The sequence below is a fragment of the Rhipicephalus sanguineus genome, chromosome 5, assembly GCF_013339695.2.
Source record: "Rhipicephalus sanguineus isolate Rsan-2018 chromosome 5, BIME_Rsan_1.4, whole genome shotgun sequence".
In the NCBI taxonomy this organism is placed as follows: Eukaryota; Metazoa; Arthropoda; class Arachnida; order Ixodida; family Ixodidae; genus Rhipicephalus; species Rhipicephalus sanguineus.
In genome coordinates this window covers 5,907,272-5,931,337 of record NC_051180.1, presented here as the reverse complement: position 1 = coordinate 5,931,337, position 24,066 = coordinate 5,907,272, and the positions used below count along the sequence as shown (strand labels likewise).

General features: G+C 48.2%; 1 protein-coding gene across 1 annotated transcript in view; it reads right to left on the bottom strand.

Moving 5' to 3' along the window:
• Positions 1-24,066, bottom strand: part of LOC119393144 (uncharacterized) — a 445,271-nt gene that overhangs the window by 231,913 nt on the left and 189,292 nt on the right. The window contains exons 22-24 of the mRNA XM_049415849.1: positions 23,678-23,935; positions 16,128-16,295; positions 15,833-16,057 (exon numbers count right to left, since the gene is read on the bottom strand). Of these exons, the coding sequence (XP_049271806.1) occupies positions 15,833-16,057; positions 16,128-16,295; positions 23,678-23,935 (651 nt within the window). The remainder of the gene's footprint in view (positions 1-15,832; positions 16,058-16,127; positions 16,296-23,677; positions 23,936-24,066) is intronic.

Genomic DNA, 24,066 nt, shown 5'->3' with positions numbered 1-24,066 from the left:
CATGAAAGCGGTCTGGTCGACCCTCGGGGCTGTCGCCTGTGGCACGTGCATGTCCTTTCCAGAGTTCTCCTTCCCTGCTGCGGTGCGCATTCCGCCCTGGCCACCCACGTTGATATCCCTGTCTTTGATAGCTTTTATTAAATTATCTACCTTGCGGGTGAGTTCGTTGCATTTGGTGCGCGTAACTTCGAGTTCCCGCCTGATGCTTTCGCATTCGTTACATTCGTTTATGGCTTGTGTTGTGTGTGTGTTCGCCGGAGCATTGGAATCGGCAGCTATTTCTGCCCAGCCTGCCTTTCTGGTTTTCTTGTTCTTTTTCTTCCCCTGGTTTGGGTTCCTTTCGTCCTGCTGCTGCCTCGTTGTCGACGTCTAACGGGACTCGGAGCGGCTGCGGCTCGCGGAGGTGTCCCCCTCAGAGCTGAACCATCGTCTCTTGTTTTTCCCATCACTGTTGTCTTTGCGGCTACGCCGAGTATTCCTCCCGTCGTCTTTTTCTTGGTTGTGAATGGGCGGGCGTCTTGCCCTTTTCAGGCGATCTTTGCACTCGCGAGCACCGGTGAGATGCGCTTCCCTGCACAGCACGCACTTGGGCACACAAGTATGTCCCGTTTCAGGGTTGCACAGTCCGCACTGTCGGCACACACTCAGTTCTGGTGGGGGGCAAACGTCCCAGCGGTGCCCCAGTTTGAGGCAAATGTAGCAGACCTGCCTTGTGGGGCGGTAGAGGTGACAGGGTTCCTCACCTCCGTAGTAATTCACGAACCTCGGTACCACCTTCCCGTCGAAAGTGATCACCGCGGTCTTGAATTTTCCAAGCATTCTGGCTTGTAAAATCTTGACCCCTTGCGTGCGGACTCGAAGATGCGCCATGAGCTCCTCAGGTGGTGTGCCCGCGTCTATGCCGTGGACGACTCCGCGAACCACCCCGTCCGCGGTCGCCACGTACGCGTTCACCTCGTACGACTTGCTGTCAAGGGTCAGCTTAGTGATTCTTCGTAAGAGATTAGCAGCTTCCTCCTTGGGCGTGCTAGCAATGATGATGTCCGAGCCGTTTCGAAGCCTTACAAGAAGGTCTTCGTCCCTGCATACTTCGTTGTTTCCACACGCAGCGGCGACGGCTCGCGCCACTTGATGGTTGGTGAAATCCCGCACGATCAGTCCTTGCTTTGGCCTAATTATCACTTTGATGTCGTTCTTCGGAAGCGGAGGCAATTTTCGACGGAAGGGCCGCTTCGTTTCCTTTTTGCTTTCTAGTGCATTCCTTCCTGCGTTGGAAGTGACATCGTGTTGATCCTCGTTTCGCTGTTCTCCGGAAACTTCTGCAGTCCCAGTCGCTGTGGTTGCGTTTCCTCGTTTCAGCTTCTTGAGATTTCGCTTGCTCAAGGCAACCTCCCAGTTTGAGTTCGGCTCATCATGCGTCCATGGTCGGTCGGTAGTGCCGCGGGCTGTATTTTCTGCATATCCTTGCGAATCCATTTCAGAGGTGTCACTCGTGGTGGTCGACTGACTTGACAGCCACTTAGTCCAGCCGAAAGACCTACTTGTTCCATATCCAATTCGTTTCGTTTCCTTTGCCAAGCCTAACCTCGCCTAGGCTTAGCACACCTGTGTATTCCCTACGGTGGGATGCATAGCGCGCTAGGCTTAGCTCAGCTGCCTCCGCTTCAAGACTTCAAAGGCTGATAAATGCCGGAAAATAGCACTCACAGTCTCGAGAATTATATCCACGGATGCCGCTCGTTGGTATCTCTTCGTTCGCGCCAACCTAGTGGTGCTGCGATGATTTCGTCCGGGTAAAATGGTCTTTGCTGGTGGAGCGCAAGTGAAGCACGTAATCACGTAATCACCGACTCCCGAAGGGTAATTCCTGGTCAGAGCTTCAGTACGAGGGCCCATGTGCGTGTGTGTATGCGGAACAGGAATCATCGAGAAGCACTGGAAAAAGACGCCGCGGAATGACTGGTGGATATTGCAGAACTTTAATTGTTCTTGAATATTCTCGAATGCCTGAGCTTGTATTTGGGCGCAATTAGAATGAGTGTTTTCCCCGTTATTAACTCATCTGAGTTGTATTGATTTAAATAGCCAAGTGTGCATGTATGTGAGATGTTTGTACTGCTGTAATTAAGAATATGTTTTGTTTGTATTAACTCTTGGCTCTGACTCGGTCTCTAGACCACGACTGGCATTCTCCAGTCTTAAATTGTCCGTGCTTTCATGGTGCGTTTCGCGGAACTGATTCGTAAGTTCTTGAAATCAGCCCGCCGATTGCCTCCCATTAAGGAGTTGTGACACTCTCTTGGGGCAACTACTGCAAGGCACCCACAACGCCATAAATATAAATTTGCGAAGCAGGGAAGTACCACTATTCGCCATTCTTCGGAGAAGCGAGGTACCCACTAGGCGCGCGTAAGGCATCGTGTGCACTTGGTTGATGCTGATGGATGGATGGAAAAACTCTATTATGGTCCCTCGGAACGCGCTCTAGCACATGACGATGAAGAATTGCGGTCGAGCCCTTTGTAACGGGTGGAAAGCTTTGAACCATCCACTGCACTTGGCATCGTGTTATCTTCTACCAAGCTATATGACAGCTGTTAAGGTGATTCCCGAAATTACGCCTCTACAGGGCTTCTCGCGAAGGAGTTTCAAGCACCGACGTGGCTCTGTGGTAGAATACTCGACCGCCACGCAGAGTGCCTGTGTTGAATTCTCGCTGGAAGCCTGGCTTTCTTTTCTCAGTGTGCGCGATAGCTGTTGCGGTCTCATAACAGCTTTCGCCATAAGAAATGACTCGGAGAAAACTAAGTAAACAACACGAAAAAAATCCTTCAGCCAGTTCCACGCCGCGGAAACACCCGTCACGTGGTGTCTAAATCCGCCGCTATAAATTTGAAATGCGCGCGCCTACACTTGACTGGTTAAAGCGAGAGCGCGTGACTTGCCGCTTCATGCAATGGCGTTCCAGCGAATGCCGCGTTATTTCTAGCGAGACCATGTGACCTGCAGGCTCATGCAATGGCGTTTCAGCGAACGCCGTGCGTCACGCGATTTTCCACCGGCGCAGCCGGAATGTTTGCAAGTGTGCGCTCCCTGTTATCCACATGACTTTCTTACGCGCTCGGGTGCCTTGCCTTGGTTTATTACAACTAATATAAGTCTCCAAGGAAAGTGCGAACTGCTTTCGGGGTATTTTGTGCCGAAATAACCGCCATAGTCGGATACGACGACTTGAGAAGTCCGGAGAGGCCCCGCCCAGAATACCGAAATAGTCGCGCCCTCGGCAGTGTTCCCCGAAGGCGTGCTCGCCGGCTGTCCGGCTCATGACGTCAGCGTGGAGTGGGCGCCCATTGGTGTAGGCTTGTGTGCATCCGCCCTTGAGGAGCGGACTTCTAAGGTTGTGTCCGACTATAGGCCTTTACCTTCAGAAAATATTTAAATGAAGCGCACATAGCAAGTATTCTGCTTTTCAAGTGTGTTACAATCGTCGGACTAATCGTACAGACGTTTCTCTCTTTGTATTCATCCGTGGTTGTTGCATTGTTTTTTTACGATCACTACGCATTCACATGTTTCCCATAAATTCATGTTCTGCAAGCGCGGGTTTAGGTATAGCCCAGTGGTTATGACGCTTTCCTTCGGCCCGCGGACCCCCGGGTTCAAACCCCGCCTCGCCAAGGAAATTTATTTTGTTTATTTCGTTCCCCATCTGGTCACGTGACACTGTTATGACGACGACGGCACAGGGTAGACTGATGCAGCTTCGCTGTTCAACGGGTGTCCAGATCACGTTTGGTGCACGAAAATCAGCGTAGCTCGATAAGCTTGGTCACGTCGGTCCCTTTCGTAAAGAGGTAATCGCCAAGGGTGGCGCACTTACATCCAATCAGTATATACATATTCCTTAGTCAGCAATGCCCGCTGCGACTGCAGTACACTTCAGTATAGGACGCTCAAGTGTCTCGCACAAGTCACAAGATGTACACAACGGACTGTTCACACGTCCTTGACGGTATAGGCATTCGCGCACCAACAACGCACGAGACTAAAAAGCCACCTAAACATCGCCCAATGTTAGCGGTGTAAGCATGTTTCATGTTGTCTACCTTGTGCTGCCGAGCAAAACTAGCGCCGTGGTGTACCCAGAAATTCCCTAGTCAAGTTGGCGAGAGCAGACGAGAGCAACGAGAGGCCGAGTTGAAACTTGAAGTTAGAGGCACTTGATGGCGTGTCTTCTTTAAAGATTTTGTGTATCTGTGTCATGCTTTGTTGTGTTACCTCGCGAGTGTTCGCTTAGAAGTGACTGAGATTGCTAAGACATCGACTCTGCTGTCAGTTTGGATGAAGCGCGAAAGACAGGGACAGAAAAGGCACACATACCACCACACATACTGCGCTACGTGTGGGTGTGTGTGTGCCTTTTCTGTCCCTGTCTTTCGCGCTGCTCCCTTAAGTTATGTTGAACCAACTAGCCAACAAGTTCACTCTTCAAGGTATCAGTGGTGTTCCGATGTAAGCGCCTGGTATAATTCAGTGCACTCCAGAATGAGGGATTTGCCTTGTTAAGCTTCACCGCTGCACAGTGGCGTTATGCGAAGAAAACTAAACGTCACGCTGTGAAGCTCTAGCCCTTCGTGGCCGAGAAGGGTTCGCTGCCGCAAAGTGGTTGATAAAACATTTACGGCTTCGAAGCAACTTAAAGGAATCAATCATCTCATGAGACTGTCCGAGACGTGTTAATATGAAAGCTTACAGGCGTATTTTCCAGTTGTAATAATGGATATATCGAATTATTTCGCGATCCCCTTCGAATCCGATGGGTCCGACGGTCGTCAAGTGAGGTGAAACTTGAGGCACTCGAGAGTGTGCGTTGCGTTAAAATGTCTGTGTATGCCCTGCTTTATGTTACCTCACGTTTGTTCGCTTGAATTTATACAGATTCTTAAGACTATCAGCAGCGCTAATAAATCCATCATCTGCGCATTTATTATTTGACCTGAAATGTAGCAGCTGGCGTTTGAAGTAGACATCCGTAGCGGCGCCTCGTCGCAATTTTGCAGCAAGTTGACACTATGCGATCACGCTGAATTCAGGCCACGTGATTTATTGGTATCTTGTAATAATTTCTGTTGGCATAATTAAGTTTCTCCATGACACTATTCCAAGCTATTCCAAGAAGTGGCTTGGTCTGTTCTCTAATGCAGAGGGTTGCTGCTAATTCGTTTGCCTGGCGGGTAGAAGAAGAAAGCTTTGCTATGCACTGGCGCATTTATTAGGCGTTTGGGTGCTCGTACGGTGACTGGACACTGCGTGGGCGCCTTTTTTTTGTAATTAAAGAAGACAAAGCATCAGGTAACGTATGTGGCAGTTACGATTTCCCTGCTGGTGGGCTTCGCTGCACAACGAATCACCGATGCACAGTACATGCTTTGTGGCATAACACAGCTGCGATGCCATAAAGCTGACTATAGTGAATCTGTCATCTTGTAGCACGTATATATAATGTAAATATAGAGTGCATTGAATCCAAGGGGCAGTGCAAGCATGGCGTAAACAAGCAGGGTACGAGTCAAAATATGGGCGGCGTGCGCAGCACAGATTTCTTTGCGCTCCACAATGAAGGAATTGCTTTGTAAGTTTTACCGCTACACAGGGGTGTAATGCGATGAAAACTAAATGCCACGCTGTGAAGCTTGCTACCTGTGGCTGCAATTAGTTGCCGGAAAGAGCATCGCCAGGTTGTTTCAGACTGATCTGACGAGAAAATAAGCAATCTGCATCGCTGCGCCTAGTACACACATACTGTGCCCTAAGTAGGGAGGCCGGCTTCGGCATGACGCTCGTTCGCGTGGTGGCTCGATCGCCACAAGCATTTGTTTAAAACAAGCAATAATATTGATTATTCTGTGACGATATCGCGGAATATTGGAGCTAAACGTTTTTCTGAGGCACCTTTTGGGAAAAGCTGGCTTTTCTGGAACCACGAGACAAGTTCCGATCATGTCTCAAACTTCGTCTTCCAAAAAGGACCAGCTTCGTAAACTAATGCGCTTGATACGCTAGCAAGGTTAACACAAAAATGAAACCTAATGCACTGTGCGGCTATGCCTGCGCAGTGATCTCATTGAGCTGAAGCAAAACTGATTCCCCCGCCTTGCGAACTGCGTGCCCCTTAGTCAAAAAGTGGCCCTTCTCAAACAAAGCAGCAAGTATGCACCTTATTCGTGCGTCCATTAAATCAAGCCACCTGCATTTCCATGGTTAAATCGCATGATCAACGTCTCACACGCACGTAGAGCCACGGGACTAGGCTAGGTACATCTCGCTTGGAATTTCCTAGGGACAGCACCAAAAAGTGGTCTGGCAACGCGGGCATGTTTTGGTGGCTTTTCAGTCGCTCCCCCAACAACAGAGCTGGAGTGCTGGCTAAAATCTCTGTCTTTCCGTCTATTTCTTCGTCCTCGTGGCACAGCGAGGCAAGCGCACCTTCGGCGGTTGGTTGAAACCATATTGGACTTTCCGTTATTGAAACGAGACGTGAACCTTACTACACGGGCGGACAGCTGGCTATAGAATTCTGTGATATGTCAGGACCTGCGCTCAGGCGAGCGTTACGGACGCTGCCTCCGTTATGTTATGTCCTCGAGTGTCGGGGTGGAGTGGTTAACATTTTTGACTACTGCATGCCAATTCAAAGTGGTCAAGTTTTTCTTGAATTCATCCGTGCCTAAGAAAAACCCGAATTTTTAATATCAACCTTAATACACAACATCTGTTGATGCTTTGATATCTCTGCATCTATTCGAAGCGTACGTCAATACCGTACAAAAATTAGTGTTATCGCTTCGTAAGCCTTATACACCACTGGCTTCAGTTCGCGAAAACAAAAGAACGCCTCGGTTTTCGGATAGCATCAATAATATAACCCAACAAGCTCGGCAAGTTGGACTGAGTCATTCATTATGGTACTGAGCGTGTTTCGTGTTCGCGCTTAGTGCCATAATGGATGACACATCAATAAATTATCATAAAAGAAAGAGCTTCTTTTCCGCGAATGCATAGTATCCTCCTAAGTGGACGACCGCCGTCGTAACACCATAGGTGGACACACGACTGTCGCAAAGAATTGGGGGCTACGGCGCCCGTCTGCATCGAATTCCGGTTAGAGACGCCATACTGGCACTGTTGCCAGTACCATTGAGTTTCCTATAGATACACTAGAAGGAACTCTGGCGCTAGTGTCTATGGGGGCTGCGTAGCATGGCGCTTCAGCCAGCATGGGAATGATGGGTAGGACACGGATTGATCTAAACTTCGTTCTTTCGGCTCCGTTTGGCTCCGCGTCGCCTGCGTCCGCTTTGTCGCAAGACGAAGCTCAGCAAAAGTCAGCAGATCTACTTCACCACTTTAACCTCTTTAGGCTCACCAATTCAAATCTGGTCACAAAGTTCACAACGGTCTATTATTTTATCCGAAACGAACGCCACCAAAACACAGCAATAAACAAAGCCACAAGTGCGTTCGAAGCCGTAAGCACGAAGATTAGCAAATCCGTATAATACCCTTCATTCCCGTGATGGCTGAACGATCGCAGCGCCAGAGTTCCCTCTAGGCAATTGTAGGAAACTCTATGGCCTGTACGGCGGCATGGTGTTCTCGGTGTTCCGCCTAGCAGTTGCGGTCCTTTTTCCTTGCAAAACTAGTGCATCTAGGAGAGCTGGGGAGCATACTTTCAAGGCATGCGAAATTCTGCACACTCGAGATGCATCTTTCTTTCAAGCTGAGCTCGAAGGTATCGGCACCTCACGTTTGCAAGTCTCTGAAAGCATACCATGTCACTCGCCATTTCAAAAGCAACATCGATCGCTTTTAGTAACTGAGCAGCCGTTGGTCTTTAACCCTCTCAGCCCTTTCCATGCATTTGACAGAATGTAGGCAATGCAGTGTATGCAATGGAAGTGTACTGAATCGGCGCATTTGTACGTGTAGTGCTGTCAGCATCCTTTAAGCGATTTAGGAACGTGTGTTCACATTTGGCACCGTGTGCTTACACGTGTGAGTGATTATAATGGTGCACTCGGCTGGTCGCCACCGCACTCTGGCTCAGATTGCAACCATGCGGAGCCCGTTCTTGATCCGACATGGAGTGCCCGAGCCGAACGTGCTGCCGCCTGCCAAAGTAGTCGGAGGTCGGAATAAAGTCCTTGGATATTTTTTGGAAAGTACCGTCTTTCTTTTAACCGCGCCGGCGCGTCCCGCGCCCTCCTCTCCCGCCTCTCTGGCGCTTTCGGAGGGCCCCTCGGGCCATCGCCTAGGAAACGCGCGCGAACCATTTTTTTTTTCTTTTCATTTTTCGCCGACGACCAAGCAGGGACGCTCGCGGCCGCCAGGCAACGCGCAGGGCCGGCATCCGCACGGCGGCCGCTTAATTGGGAGAGGACATACATAAGGTTTGGACATTTGGGAGAGGAAGATTGTCACTGGAGAGGATATGGAGGAGAGTGTCGCTACTTTCTATATATTAGGAGACTTTAGGCCGGAAGAGGAAACAGCGCCTTCTGTTGCAAACAGACGAGGAGTCACGTGATTAGATGTCGGTCACGCTCCGAAGTCAAAGTAATCGTACATTCGACTGGTCGTTTTCGAGCGCTCCAGAGCGCTCTCGCGACGCGGGTCACGTTCGGCTGGTCGAAATCGAGCGCTCTGAATACGTTCGGCTGGTTCTTTCAGAGCACCACGCTCCATCTGAGCGCTCCGAGGCGCTCTCACTTTGAAGTCGGAGCGCGACCGAGATCTGGGACAACTCTGGTCACGTGAGTCTGACGATTTCCGCCAGTGCGTCATCCGCTGCGGCGTTTGTAGCAGAAGTTCTGTGGGAGCGCCGTTCGTGTTCTGCAGTACGCTGCTTCGCAACCGCAAGGACGCACGCTACACGAAGCATGCCGAAGAAACGGTAGGCGAAGGCTTTAGCCATGCCATCGGTGCTGCTTTCTGTCGTGGAAGCCGAAGACGACGGTAGCAGCAGCAGCGGCTCCGACAACATCCGTAGCGTTTGCGAAGACAAGTTTGATGAACTGTTCGGCCCCCCGAAGAGGATACCTAGTCATTAATGATGTTGGAAGCGCAGTCCGGACATATACCGAGAAGGAGGTAAGCAATGAAATGAAGTAAATACGTCAAAATAAACTACAAAAAAAGAAAACAAGAGTACAATACTTTGTTTTTTTCTTATTATCAGTATGTTAGCAGTTTCGCAAGGTTTTTATGTCTTGAATTACGTACTTCCGCTTTCGGTTTCTGGTTGCTCCAGCGAGACGCTGTACGTTCGGCTCGGTCAAGCTGTCTCCGTTTCCGATCTCGAGCTTCCTAGGAGTCGTTGCAATCTGAGTCAGAGCGTGGCGGCGCCCAGTCGAATGTACCATAAGAGCACCTAAGAGCGCTCCTCCGAATTGGAGCGTGGTGCTCTGAACGAACCAGCCGAACGCATTCAGAGCGCTCGAAAGGGACCATTCGAATGAAAGTTGCCACTGCTCTTGCTCGAAAATACGACACCAAGCTTATTCGGAACAATATTGCTGCGTGTGTTAAAGCATAACCGTACACGTACTATCACGCTCAGTATGAGCTACATCACGCGAGCGCGTGGCCGAGCGCTCTGCAAGGTTGTACAGTGACGCCGATCATGGCATATTTTCGAGTTACTGGGAGAGAGTTTGGCTGTCCCTGCGAGCGCGCATCGCCTCCACTTGCTTTCACCCTCGCTTTCGTTTAGCCCTGCGGTGATATCAGCTTCAAAAATTATAACTTCGGGGATGCAAGCAAGAAAGTGAGGGCGATGCGCACCCGCACGAGCAGCCAGACTCTCTCCCGATAACTCGAAAATATGCCGTGATCGGTGCCACTGTACAACCTTGCAGAGCACTCGGCCACGCGCTCGCGTGATGTGGCTCATACTGAGCGCGACAGTACACTAGCTGCTGCTCTATACCCCTCACCGTTCGTGTTTAATTCACGACTACGACCCATTTTCACTTCCCGATTCGTACTTTGAAATGCGAAATATTTTCTCTCCATTCGGAAAAGAATTCAAGAACACGATGACAGGAGAGCCCTTAACAACCGCGTCGCAGAATTGTACCGTCGTGTTTACTCCCCGATTGTCACGATACATCGAACGGCAGGCGACCTCCTCTATTTTTCTGTGCCTGGGCGAAGGAGCGGAGCGCAATGGGAACCGACCGTCGGCGTTAGTGCGGCGTTTAGCCGCCGGGCGCCGCCATCGTAGTAGACCTGCCGTCGCGTCGTCGGTAGCTAAGGTGGCTAGAATGGGGAGGTGTGCTGAGCGCAGCGCGTTTCCCTTGCCAGACAGGGCCCCTCTGCGCGCCGATGCCGCCAGGGGCGCTGCTGCAGGGGGCGCGGGTACAGCCGCCGCTGTCGCAGATTGCCCGTTGGAAAGCTACCACAAGGAAACGTGGCGTGATTTTTTTCTTTTCACCATTTACGCGTTCCTTATTGTACACGGGTCATGCATAAGTGAGCTGTGGTGATAATGCCCTATAAAACGAAGAGAAATGAACGCTGGTGCTTCGTTCCTGGCTGCTACGAAAACTCTGAAACCACAGAACTGAAGTGCGAAGAAATACAATGATAATGATTAACAAAATGTATGTTCGCCCTATCACGGTATAAGGCGTCGTTTTCTGGTTGTTTTATTCTTTGGCAACGATTAAAAAATCAAACCTCTAATACTATTAGAAAGGAATGATTAGCGCTTCTGCCTTGATTCTAATGTTCGTTGGGAACAACGTGTTAGATATGGAAGCCCGATTGCCATGGTCTGTAATTAGATCAGAGATACCAACAGTTCGAACGTACATTTTTAAAGATATACAGTTCGCATCAGAGACGATCTTATATGTTTTCATTTAAAAACCTAGTTTATTCTTTGAAGCACATTCGTCGTGAGTGCACACACCCCAGATTATATTCGCATAAGCGCTGCTTGAACTACTCAATGTAAAAATATAACATACTGGCTCTTGAAGTAAGCTCAGTTCGATCCTTCGCACACAGTGTCGTGATATTTTTTTCTCCTAATGTTAAACAAATGCCATTTCTATATTTAAATGACCAGTGCACGATTACCTTGTTCACATGACAATAAGCAATGCAACTCATTATGTCAATAAAAAGAAACCGCGACTTATGCATCGGTATAGGGCAAGGTTAGGCCAACGTCACTAGACTAGGTTGCTAACCTAGTCTAGTAACATTGGGTTAGGCATCTTCTCTCGCTCTTTTCAGTGGTCTTTTTCAATTCGACTACACCTAAGGCGCTTAGCCGTGCTCCCTATTGGGTTGCAGAAATTAGCGCTTTTTTTCTATCTTCCTGTTATCATCGTATATATACACCTATAATAATTCCAGAAATACTGGCTGTCGCTTTAGCAAGCTCCCGTCAAATGAGTCAACAGCAGTTATAGTTAAAGATTATCCTTCGGTATGTTTCAGCACTTCCTATATACGGCAACGAATTCAACACTCCTGGGCATGTTTCGTTATCTAATACCTGCAAACTTACAAAAAATTTGGTTGCGGAGGGTGCCGGGCCACCGCGGATTGTATCTGAATGAAATGGTGGATTCATGAGCCTCAGTATCTCCATGTGGACCTCTGATTCCTAATTTACCAAATACGCCTTATGCGACAGCTTTAAGGTATAGAAATGCTTGTTTGCAAAGCGACACTGGCAAATATTCGCTGGATAAATTTAAAAACTTCGTACATGTAAGGTATTGCTGGAATAAACAGCGGTGTGCATCTTGACAATTAGAAGTTTCTTACAGCAGTATACGCTGTCGAATTCCACGAGTGAATTTTTATTTATATAATGCTGGTCTCATGGCGTTCCCGGCCATCGTGCAAATTTTGCAATCAACTGAAACAACAGACCACTTCCTTTTATTCTGTCGCCGATATTACAATTAGAAAAAAAGTACCTCGTAGCTCCACTTCAGAAGATATGATTAACAATAAGTTACTGTTCTTATATTCAGAGGGATGTCTGTTATGCTGTATTCGGTTATATAAATGTGACGAAAAGATTACCGCGATGGTTTATTTTTCTTTCCCTTTTCTTTATTCCAAATCAATTTTGTCTAGACCGATCCTTTGCATTACTTCACATCTAGATATTTACTACCGCAAGGGTTATCTCTTTCATAAATTCCATCTGACAGTATGACCGCTTGCTCATTTATCATTTTTATTTACTCGATGTTCACATTTTAATCTAGCTTTCTAGTTACCCTTGGCTTCATATGTGTTTTCTTAAATTATCCATATTGTGTGTAACGAATTTTTTTCCTTTCAAGGAAGTAACACCAATCGACATCTGCTGGTTGGTGCGCACCGCATCTCACTCCGATATATTCTTTCTCGCGTGCATTCCTTCACGAAAATCAGTAAAGAATGAGAGGAAGATGAGAAGCGTACGAACCTGGGCTTGTTGGTACACATTCGTAGTAAAAAACAGCTCGAAAACTACAAGTACGAGACAGCGCTAGTCCTGTTTCATCTGTCTCGTCTTTGTAGTTTTCGCCCTGTTTTTTGCTAGGAGAGGAAGATATTACAGTGTGCCCTTTTTTGCTGCACCCGCTGAAAGGGAAAAGGAAAAAGACGATTAACGCAGCAAACTGTTGCAAGCTAATAGCGCGAGACAGGATTGCCGGACATGAGTAGCGCTACGCGGCACGTCGTCTGCTCAACTCCCCGCGCCCCTGCGTATAGCGCCCCTTGCGGCATCGGCGCGATTTGGGGACCGGTTTTCGCGGCCGCTTTTCACACCTCCCCATTCTAGTGGCTTCATTCGAAGCTGCTATATGGTTCAGTTTTCGGCTGTATTCGCGCTGTTTAAAGTACAATGAAAACTTGTAAGCTGGAATCATCACTTGTCGTTCTGGGCAACCAGCCCATTTCGAAGGCGCGTGTCTTTCGCGGCTATTTGATCGAGATGCTCGCGCGTCGTCTGCTAGCCCGATACCAGAGAGCGCATGCCAGTGATGCGCGGAAAATTGCTTTGTCACCGTTACGTTCGCTTGACCGAGAGTCCGTTTTTGAGTGTCTGAAAGTCGATTTTCGAAAGCAGCATTTGCCAAGAGCTAATACTGAAAGCTTGGGCGCTTAAAGTTCCCCGGTGCGTGCTACCGTCTACTGGTGTACACTATACGCAAGCCTGGAGTTCATGCGCTAAATAGCATGAAATGTCACTAGACTGCTTTCAGGGATATACGCGATCGCCCGCTCCCTTCGTAAAGCTTTTGAGAATTACATTTGTTGCCATACCGGGAGAAAGTAACAGCTGGTGCCAGAAAAAAGAGGAACTATGCCAAGTGATTCCACCATTTCAGAGCTTAAACCAGTTAAATCGTGGTGGTACGAAAAACAAACAAAATTCAGCTGCATATGCCGCGCGCTTCCTGCAACGCTGGCCGATGTGTGTGAACCGACGCTGTCGTTCAAGTATAAAGTCATAGTGCCGACTCTCAACTTGAGCCAATGTGAAAGGCGTGAAAAATGGCGCGGCCTGTTGGCAGTTGGTTGAGCTCGTCTTTGTATTTGTCGACGGGTTGTTGTAGCCTGAGTATCTGGCTCCTCAGGTATCTTTCTTTACTCTTCCATTTGCCCTTTTCGGTAGTGAGCAAAGTATAGATGCCGAATTAATGGCTGTCGACCTGGACGCTTTTGTCGCATGGAGCAGCCTGCTCAGCCTTGTGCACTCATTTATTGTGACACTGTACATAATGATTGTCGGTTGTTTCGCCGGTAGCGTCTGTGGTGTCCATGGGCTTCGATTCTTCAGCTTTGGGACCTAATGTCAGCGCCGCATGCACATGGCGGCGATCGCGAGGCAGCGTTGCTACTGGTACTACATGCATTCGTTGACTGTTCGGACGCAACACGGTCACGTTTAGGGATACCTGCCATGCTTGATTCTGTTGTTACCTTGGGCTGCAAACGTGAAGGGTAGTCTGCAAAGAGTGACGCTACTGCATCCTTCTTAAGCCATCGTTTCTTATATTCTACGAAATCTTCGGTTCGTAAACGATGGCTGCATGTTCTAGTGTAGTTTGAAGATGTATCAGGAGACCAATTATCCCGCCTAATTACTGCAACCCACCTCTACCGAACACCAACGGCAGCTGGAATTTCATGGAACGACCGCCGAACAGTGTATTAAGGCGAAAGCCTTAGATTCCTCATCAAACGGGAAAATTGACCGTCGGCGGCGTCAGCACGAGTGATGCAAAAAATAATTACGTGATGACGTCATCATATGACGTCACAGATAATAAAATTTTGTGACATCATCGTGACGTCACAACACGTGAGCTCGTCATATTGCATCTTCGCTTGGTCAAAATGGGCCGATCACGGAGGCAGTGCATGCCTCCGCTGATGTGCAGAAAGCTTGCACTGCCTCCGATCCTTGAGGCTGTTAGAAAACCACGTTAGGCGCAGAAATATCTCGAAGGGAGGCAGGAAATGTCCAATAAATTGGCTAGAAGAAAAAGAAGAAGATGGCTTTTGTCTTTCAGTCGTCTTAGATGAATGCATAAGGGGCCCTGTGAGATTTTTTTTCTTTATCAATAAAGGGAAATAAAAAAACGACAATAGTGATCGATTTCTTTCAGTTCCATTTCCAGAGTGGAACACAACAGTGTGACATACTAAGGCATTGGGGCGGTTGCAATAGCCTGAAATAGAAACTAAAACGGGAATACTATCAAACTCGAGCGCAAGTATCGAACCGGCAGCACGGCCTGTCAGTCTGCCTGCGGAATACTTACAGCGGGGATGGAAAGACACGCGAACATGCGGCATCTGCATTCTTTGCTGTTTCGCATTTATTTTCAAGTGGTTATAGCCTAGATGATTGATGAAACGACGAAGTCATCCATGACAGTATAAAAGACCATCTAGCATCTTTTATTGTCACCACGGTTAGAGCGTGATGAAAACAGCGCGCCGCTACGTTCGCGTTTCTTTCCATCCCCCTGTACCTGTGAAAGCCTGCAATAAGCACACATGCAATTAAACTCGGATGCAAACACGAATTCGTGAGCTTCGTGATACGCGCGGCCGTTCAGCGACAGCTTCCCGTAGTCTACTTGCACAGCGCCACCACGCGGCAGCGGCGAGCGGACGCGGAGCGCGCGCGCGACGGCCCGAGGTGAGCGTTCGCCCAGGCACTGGCAGGTCCATGGAAGCAGCGGCGTCAAACCGGAAGTGCCGTAGCAGACGACGCGCCGTTTTGCTATCCTATTAGCAGAGCATTGGACGAGTTATCCGAAGGTTCTGTACCCACCGGCGCAAAGTTGTTCTTTCGTCCAATTCATTTCCACTTATGCCCTAATTGCTGCACTACAGCTAGAAACTACAAACGATGTCCCTTCCTTTGCGTCGTTGTCTGTTGGCTTCATTACGCTTTATTTATGCACTTTATGGCATTGAAGAATCGCATGGTCTTTATAAGAATATGTAATCAGTCATGCTTTGCGCACGTACGTAACATTGTGAGCTGTGGCGTTTGGAGCGCGGCGTTTTCTTGAATAGGGTGGATTTTTAAAGCCACAGGGAGCCCATCATGCTGGTTGAACCTCTATGCTTGCACCTCGCTCGTTGATGCAACGTTCAGCAAGAAAATCAACTGCGCACGAACGAGAAGCTTCCTCCACAGCTCTGCCTTACACGTGAATGCCGTGTGGTTCGGTCATTGGATGCGAAGCAGCACAGCTGACAAAGCAAGCAGCTATGACACAAAGGCGCGCACCAATGTAGAGCGACTTCCTGTGCGCCTTCCAGATGTCGGTGAGGAAGTAGTGTATGATGGCCATCTCTCGTTCGTCCAGGATGCTGACCAGGTGACCCGAGCGGCCCTTGCCCCAGGCGGCGCATTTGGCCTCCGCCTCGTACCACTGCAGCGGGTCCGGCTCCTCGTACATGTTGTAGCAGTGGTCGTTGTAGAACTTCCACTGCTGAGGACACTCCTGCGGGTCTGGCATCGTGGCACTCAATCAAATGGCGATCGGCTTTTATTTTGCACTATACAGAGGAGGTCGACTTACTGTCGAAGTACAGCTGATTCAGGTCCGCCGGCAGCTGGAAACTGAGCGACTGGTAAGACAGGGCGAAGCCACGTCCCGTGCCCTTGCCGTCGGTTGAGAAGACAATGGACAACGTGTTCCAGCTGGACACCACGTTGCGAGGAGGCATCGAGTTGTTGCAGTAGCGGCCTGCGACACGAAAACGCTATGAGCAAAGTCAGACTATTTCACTGCGAGAGGAATAACAACGAAGGCCAACGAACCCTGGACGTTCCATTTCACCACCAACCCTCTCGTTACGGAAGGAGACCAAGTGGAAGGAACGCGTTATTTTGAACGTTGAGCACATTCGTTACAACTTTCCATCCTTTCGCGCTTAGCCCTCGGGCGTCCTTGGCAGCGCTTCCCCTCTCTTGGCAAATGCACTCTCTGCCGGCTATAAGTACTTCTCGCGATGTGGCCTGCTCAATGTCAGATACGATATCCTGTCTGTTCTCTGATGATGTCTTCCTGCCTCTGAATGTTACGCCCCCGATTTCATTGCACGTTTTGTGGTTGTTAGATACTCGAGTTTCTATCTTATCCTCAAAGGTTCTGCCCCACATGTTAGTGCTATTGCAGTAGTAGTCGTATACTGTCCGCTTTAAGCACAGCGGATAAGCTGCGGGTAATCTGTCTGCCGTGCACGCACCAGCCCATCCTCAGTCAGCGGTGAGTTTTCTTTACGTGAGTGTATGGGTAGCCAGCGCTGCCCAGGTGGCGCGCCTAAAATGTACAAGCTGCGCGAGCTAGCTGAGAAACAACCAGTAATACAGAGCCGGCGCGAGGCGTACGACGGCACGTTTCAACGTGCCCTCACATACCTCGTGGCACGTTCAAACGCATGCTGAACGTCATTCGAGACTACCGCGGCTTTTGCTCGATGTGCGTCGTTTTGTAAGTACTTTGGAACGCGCAAGACTAGCTAAGATCGGGACACTTCGCTGCACTGTGGCGCAGCGGGCGAGCAGCGATGCCACCGATTATTCTCCGCTGATGTGTGCGGACGGGTAAATTCGCGAGAGTGTGCTGTCGAAAGGACGGAACCCGTCCAATGCGAAGTATGTCTATGACGTGGAAGAAGCTGTTTTTCGAAGAGACAGCGCTTGTGACCTTTCGGCGAAGTGCCAAGCACCGCACGACGTAAACTTACAGGTAAGTGTGTTCAAATAGCGCTAGCAAGCCTAACGGTGTATGCAGTGTGCTCGTTGTGCGCCCACTTTGAAACAAAATTAGTGCCTCAGGCAGCACTGAAAACATTCAGCTTTGAGCGAGCATATCACATATACGTCATCTGTAGTTACAGCTCTCGTACTACATTACAGAAGCTGTTTCGCTACACGCTTTGCTTTACGGTGTAAAGACTGCGATACGAGCATTTAGTGGGCACATGCAAGCCGTTAAAAGTTTTTAACGCCTTTCATGTGCCCACTAAATGTTCGTATCGCAGTCTTTAAAAAAAGTTTTTGAAGTTGACGGTGAAGCGTGAAATAAACGTAAAAAGGCCGGTGTAAAGTAGAGATCAGTGGTGTTAGCAGAAATACAAACATGTCGCAGGTCTCGTGCTTTAACGACGTCGACTCGCCATCGTCTGCAGACCGTTTGCAAACTTGCGATCGGCCGTCGTCTAAGCCTGATACTTAAAAAAAAATGCCTTTGAGGAACCTAGTGCTAATTGTCTTCGTGGTGGTTCCGAGTTTGACATGCAGTGTGTGATCAGCAATGGAACATGCGTAGACAACACGGTTTTTCTAGCGGTCATGGACTTGTAACCGGTGTAGAGCTGGGCACGTGACAGTGACGCATAATACCCTTTTACTCGAATGTAACGCGATTTTTTTTTCTAGATTTTTGCAACCTAAAGTTGACCCTCGCGTTACAATCGAATACCGAAATTTGATTTTTTTCTTCCTGGACGTAATGAAATGTCATCCCTGGCGTTAAAATCGTGGTCATGTTACAATCGAGTAAATACAGTATGTGTAATGTACGGCGCGATGCTTACGCAACCTAAGCTGTCATGTACTTTCTTTAACTTTTTCAAGGCCAGTTTCAAATAAAAGATTTGTGATGTTTTCCAGAGCGCCAACCCATGTGCATCGGTGGAAAGCAAGGCCGAAGGGAGTCAACTATGCTCTGGACTATTTTTTTTTCAGTTATTAAAGACATTTTTGATTGTGGCATTTGTGAATACAACAATAAAGCCGGTCTCGACGCTTCTTTTTCCTCGTTCGATGATCGCGCACGGCGGCATGGTTCACGTTAGCAGCCACTCGTATTTGTTTGTATGCCCGAGTGTTTCCGGCCGTGCCCGGCAGGGCGGCGCACCCTGTCCGCGGAAACTCCAGCGCTGGTTCCCCCCTGTTACTAATTGAGTTAGATATACATTGCTTGTGCGTGCTCACCTCCGAGTCTACATTTACGCCTTTTCGGCTTAGGTAATTGTTAGTGCCATGAGCGCCAAGTGTCACCCTTTGCTATATTCCATACCACACTGTTTAGCGCCGGTGCAAATTGTCCGAAAAGCCGGATAAAAATAAAGAAGTGTATGTTTAAAAGCTAGGGGTAGTGTATGGTCGAGTGTATACAACCTGTATGCATAACGACATGCATCAACTCGCCCATCAAGAAGTTATTCTAAGATATTAAGGTATATCGTAAATGAGTATAAACAGCATCTCAGAAACCCATCGTTGCGGCACCTGATGGAACCACGCGCTCCTTTCTACGAGGCACAAAGGGCGACTTAAGGCATTGTGTGTACTACGTATGGAGTGTGGCAAGCTTTTTCCGCCTTTGACCACCTTCTCCGGCCGCTTTACCGCGGGACCTGCTTTGCATGGCCTTTTTAGCCTCATCGATAGGTACGCATGGAACTGCGGCGTCGTGTTCGACATTGAGTTCACCCAAGGACTTATATATGAACTGTACAGCTCCAAATGGAACACCTCGACTGTGTCATTTAAACCTTTCATAATATTCTCCTATTTTACTGCATGTATAATAATGGTGCTCTCCACGCGGAGTTCCTTTTTAGCTGCAGCCCTTTTTTTACCTCTGTCTACTTTTCTTGATCAGCTTTCGACATTTCAGCCAATTTCATTCTGTCTCTTGAGGTAGCCACTTTCATCTGTTGTCGTTTCCTTATTAAATATTTATTGCTTTGCTAACGTCTTGTCTCGGCGCTTTGTCTCCAATTGCAAGTGCAGAAATTATCCTAGCTACGGTTTCATTCGTGTCCGTTACCTCTTCATTTTTTCGTTCTTCTGAAGCACTGCACTTGCTCTCCGTCGCAGTCCTGAATTTCTCCGTTTTTACGGTGATCACAAATGGGTTGGTCTCTTTATTAGTGCATAATTTTGTTCTCGATTTCTGCAGGCTGAGTGTGATCTCATTCCTCACCAACATGTAATCACGAAAAATCACACGCACTGAATGAGCGGTCGACTTGTGCGTTTCACACGACTAGCAAATTTTCCTGACCAGACTCTGCTGAGACGCGCATTTGTTTAGTTTAATGAGAACTAACAGACAATAATGCCAAGGAAAGTGGGGATGTTATTTGCAGTAATTCAGATATAAATGTGAAGAAAGTAAAGTGGACAAGATAACTTGCCGCCGGCAGGGACCGGCGGCGACTGTTATGGCTCGCCGCTATGGCTGCGATCGGCGCTGATTAACACTCCGCTATAGGCTTAAAAATGCACATATATACCCCATAAAGTGGACGGGAGGATGACCGCCGCCGTAGCTCAGTGGTAGAGCATCGCACGCGTTATTCGAAGGTCGCAGGTTCGGTCCCTGCCGGCGGCAAGTTATCTTTACGTCCACTTGACTTTCTTCGCATTTATATCTTAATTACAGCAAATAACATCCCCTATACTTTACTTGGCATTACTGAACGTTAGTTCTCATTAATATTGTGTCTAACAAAAAAAAAACAAAAAAAAACGAGCCCTTAAAAGTCATCTTCTTTCCTTGATTTCTTTTAGTTTGTCACGGGAGGTTGCGATCCGGCACAGCACAGCGGTGGCATTTCCTGCGCGCCCGGCGCGCTCAGTTTCGATATCGCCTCGATCGGGGCATTGGATTTCGATGACGAATACCTCAAATTACGCGCGGGGTTTTTGGGTGATTTCCATTTGAATGGTATGCCACAAATTATCACGTCCTACAACTTTTTCATGCGAACAACTGCCCTTAAGATAATAATTAAAAAGTCAATTAGGCAGTTATTGTTAATTAATCATTTAAGTATATGGTAATGTGTTGAAAAATATTTCCGCTTCGACAGAGAGTTCGTGTGCGAAGACGACAGGTGCCTGACTCTCATAACATATTTATAAAAAATCTGTATTGCCTAAAAAAAAATATCCCGTATTTCCGCCGCAGCCTTTGTCACCCCGCAGACAATCATCGCTCGACGTTTCAAACTAGACCACAAGACTGCGGCAGAACCTGTCCGCAGAGCGTGCTCGTAGGTGGACGATTTTCTCCGATGACAAACCTGCTCTTCAAACCGCCGACTGCGTCGGGAGACAAGAGCCGCATTATACTTTAACTATAGAAATCGCAGAGCTTCTTCACGTTTCTACGAAAAATGGCCATCATGTCACATTCTAGTGGATACCTGCACACTTTGGCGTGATGAGAAAAGAAGAGGCTGACGCTGAAGGTAGTCTAGCTTTAAATGACACCCCGGAAAGTTCGCATTGCGTTTTCACGACCGGACACCTTGCTTGGGCGCATAATGCGCAACTGCGCATTTGAACACGGGAAGCGACCAGAACGATGGCACAGGCGACTGTGTAAATGGGACCAGGAAATGAGGTCCTAAACTAAAGCGAGACATCACCGGATTCGTCTCCTTCACAAGACGCCCACACGATCGGCTGCAGTGACTGACCAGAAACCCGACTGACCAGAAACCACTCGAACATATATTTTGCGCCCGTTCAATATACGCACAGCAACGTCCCTATTGCACGATTTCATAGTAGACCATTAACCGATGAGCTTACGTTAGGCCCTGACGCCAACAGCGCGAATGTGGTTATAGGAGCGGTCGTGCCTTCCCACAAGTCGCTGCGCTCGGTGCACGTCTTTAGATTTGCCCCAACGCGACGGCGCTGTAATTATTCACCTCCCTAACTTACCATCGTCGTTCATTGCTCCGCAGTCAGGCCGACCTCTCCGTTTCTCTGTAAACTCTCTCCTTACATGACGTCGGCCATCATCTAAGCCCCTATTTCTAACATTGTCCACAGTTCCTATTGTTTGGACATATATAAAGCTACCCTGATTGTCCCATCGTATAAAGCCACCAACCATCAAGTTTATATTGGTGTTCTCGCAATTCATGAAACCGCTAATAAAAATCCAACTATATTTTCTCTGTCAAATAAGTTTCTCCTACCAAATTTCGCTGCAAATTACGGTAAAAAAACTGCCCGTTTAAAACACTGACTAAAAATACTACCATTAAGCTCGCGGATTTAGATCGTATTTAAAAACGTATTTGCTTTAGTCACATTTATTAGTCTGTCAATCAGTTTCTGCGATGCCTTTATTGATCTTATTCCTTTTAATCGTATTTCTTTCTGTATTCAGGGATTCCACTCCTGCCCCAAATGCGCCAAAGTGCGCCAAATTGGATTTACTGCGCCATCCTGATGAAATCGACCTAAATTGCGCCAAACTGCGCCAGAGCCTCGGGTTTGACTGTGCCTATCACCCGCAATCACTCTGCCGGCGCATCAGAATATGTGAATCGTGATCTTGAGGCCACCAAGGTTACAACTACGGACCAAAGGTAATTCCGCAAACGGAACAGTGCTTGCACGTGCGTCCTGATTAATTAAGCCATGCACGGTGCCGATGCAGCTTCTGTTACGCAAGTCGGCTCGAGAGCAAAACGCGCTCTCCGCAGAGCCTCGTGACTTCTGGGCCGATCGGTGACGATCATTTGTGGCGGTGATTCATCGGCTGACGTCGTCTGTTCCAGAAACGCTGCTCGTAGCTCGTTTCAAGCAGCGCACGGCATGTAATTAAGGCAATGTTTAGTAATGACTACACGCATGCCGCGAAAATGTCCGTCACTTCTGTTTCGGAACGAAACCGGGGAAACCTAGCAAGACGTATACCGAACAAAATGGAATTTCGCGTCCACAGAAGAGCAGCGCGAACACTTCTCAAATACTTTCCCCATGAGTCTCCATATACAGAAGAGGTTTTTCGTTGTTGAAGCATAGTACAGCAGGGGTGGGAAAGGGAAGTGAGGAGGGGCACTATTCGCACCACTAGCTGCCCTGATTTCTTTCTCCGAGAGATTCGCCACGAATCGAGATCTAGCCCTTCATAACAGCCCCACAATAATCGTTCTTACGTCTGAATGTAAATGCAGCTTGCTTCTCCAATGTACTCCAGAATGTGAAATTACCGGCTCCAGGGTGCTCCCAGATGCAAAATTATCTGCTCTAAAGTGCTCCATAATAGAAATTTTGGCTGTTCCAAAGTGCTCCAATATAAAAATTTTGCTGCTCAAAAAATTGCTCCAAATCACAAGTCCTTGGTAGAATCAATTGACAATTGATTCTGCTAAATTTGATTGGTCCGATTCTGATAGGAGGCCCTCCACGGTTCCTACTTTGGGATCTCCTTCTGAAAATGTTTCGCCTTCATATATGCATTGTCTTTTGTGTTTCTGTTAATAAACTTGAATTTGTAAAGAAATGATAAGGAAAGGCATTGGCGATACAATAATAAGAGAGCCTCATGTGACGGAGATATCACGTGGTACTTATCCTATCCGCACTTAACGCCCTCCGTTCTAAGCTAGTTAGAGTGTTGAAAACTGCTCACATCGATAATCGTTTTAAAAGTTTATTAGCTCGCCGTGCTACATGTTTATAATCGTGGAGCATCGAAAAATGACGCAGGGCTCGTAAAAGACGTTAAATTTCTTATGTCGTACCCCAACCAATGTCACTGAGACATGAGTGCACATCGTTAGACAACATACCGATTAATGAGCGCTACGTAAGGTCTCTCGAAGCTAAACGTTTTAACACGAGCTACAGTTTAAACGAGCGACATTAAGTATTTCTGTAAGCTGCTACACGAAGCTTCACGAGATTAACTATTAAGCTCAGAAAGCGGCATGGAAGCGCAGTGACACATTCGCGAGTGATTGCGCAGAAAATAAGCGACCTAGTGAGTCAACCATAAGAATATCCATTGAACCGTGCTTAATAAGAACGTGTTGCCGGGCTAGCTGGTGTATACTTGACGACATCTTCATTTTAGCGCTAAAAGGACAAACATATGAAAGACCACGGGACAGGCGCTGTTCTGTAGTCTTTCATGTGTTTGTCCTTTTAGCGCTATAATGAAGATGTCGTCCTTTGAACCAGCCTGCTGCTTCCATGCCAGAACTAAACGGAGAGAGAAAACAAAAACGACAAAGGAAATTTCAGAAGAGTTAAGAGAGATCGTGTTCCCTTCGCATAAAGCCTGTCGATCGCACAACTTGCCGATGAGGTTCTCCTGCTCTTGGTCCCGACCGTCGTAGAAGTCGAGGTAGTCGGAGGCGCAGTGCTCGGCGCTCGGCAGGTCGAAGTCCTCGAACGTGACGTTGATGTAGTGCGATGGCGGCGCCACGATGAGCCACGCGCACCGGTGGTTGTCCGCGTACGGCTTGGGGTAGTCGATCGAGATGATGTGGCCGCAGTGTGCGTCGCAGACGTGCAGCCTCGAACAGTGGTAGTCGCCCATGCCGCAGCCCGGACAGTCTGCGCAATCAGTGAGTCCACTTTACGTCCGCTGCTGGACGTGCTGTTTTACGACGCTACTCGGCTCCCGTCCCGCGGTATCCATTCCGTCCCTCTAACTGACCAATCTGTCCTTCGCGTGATAACCTTGC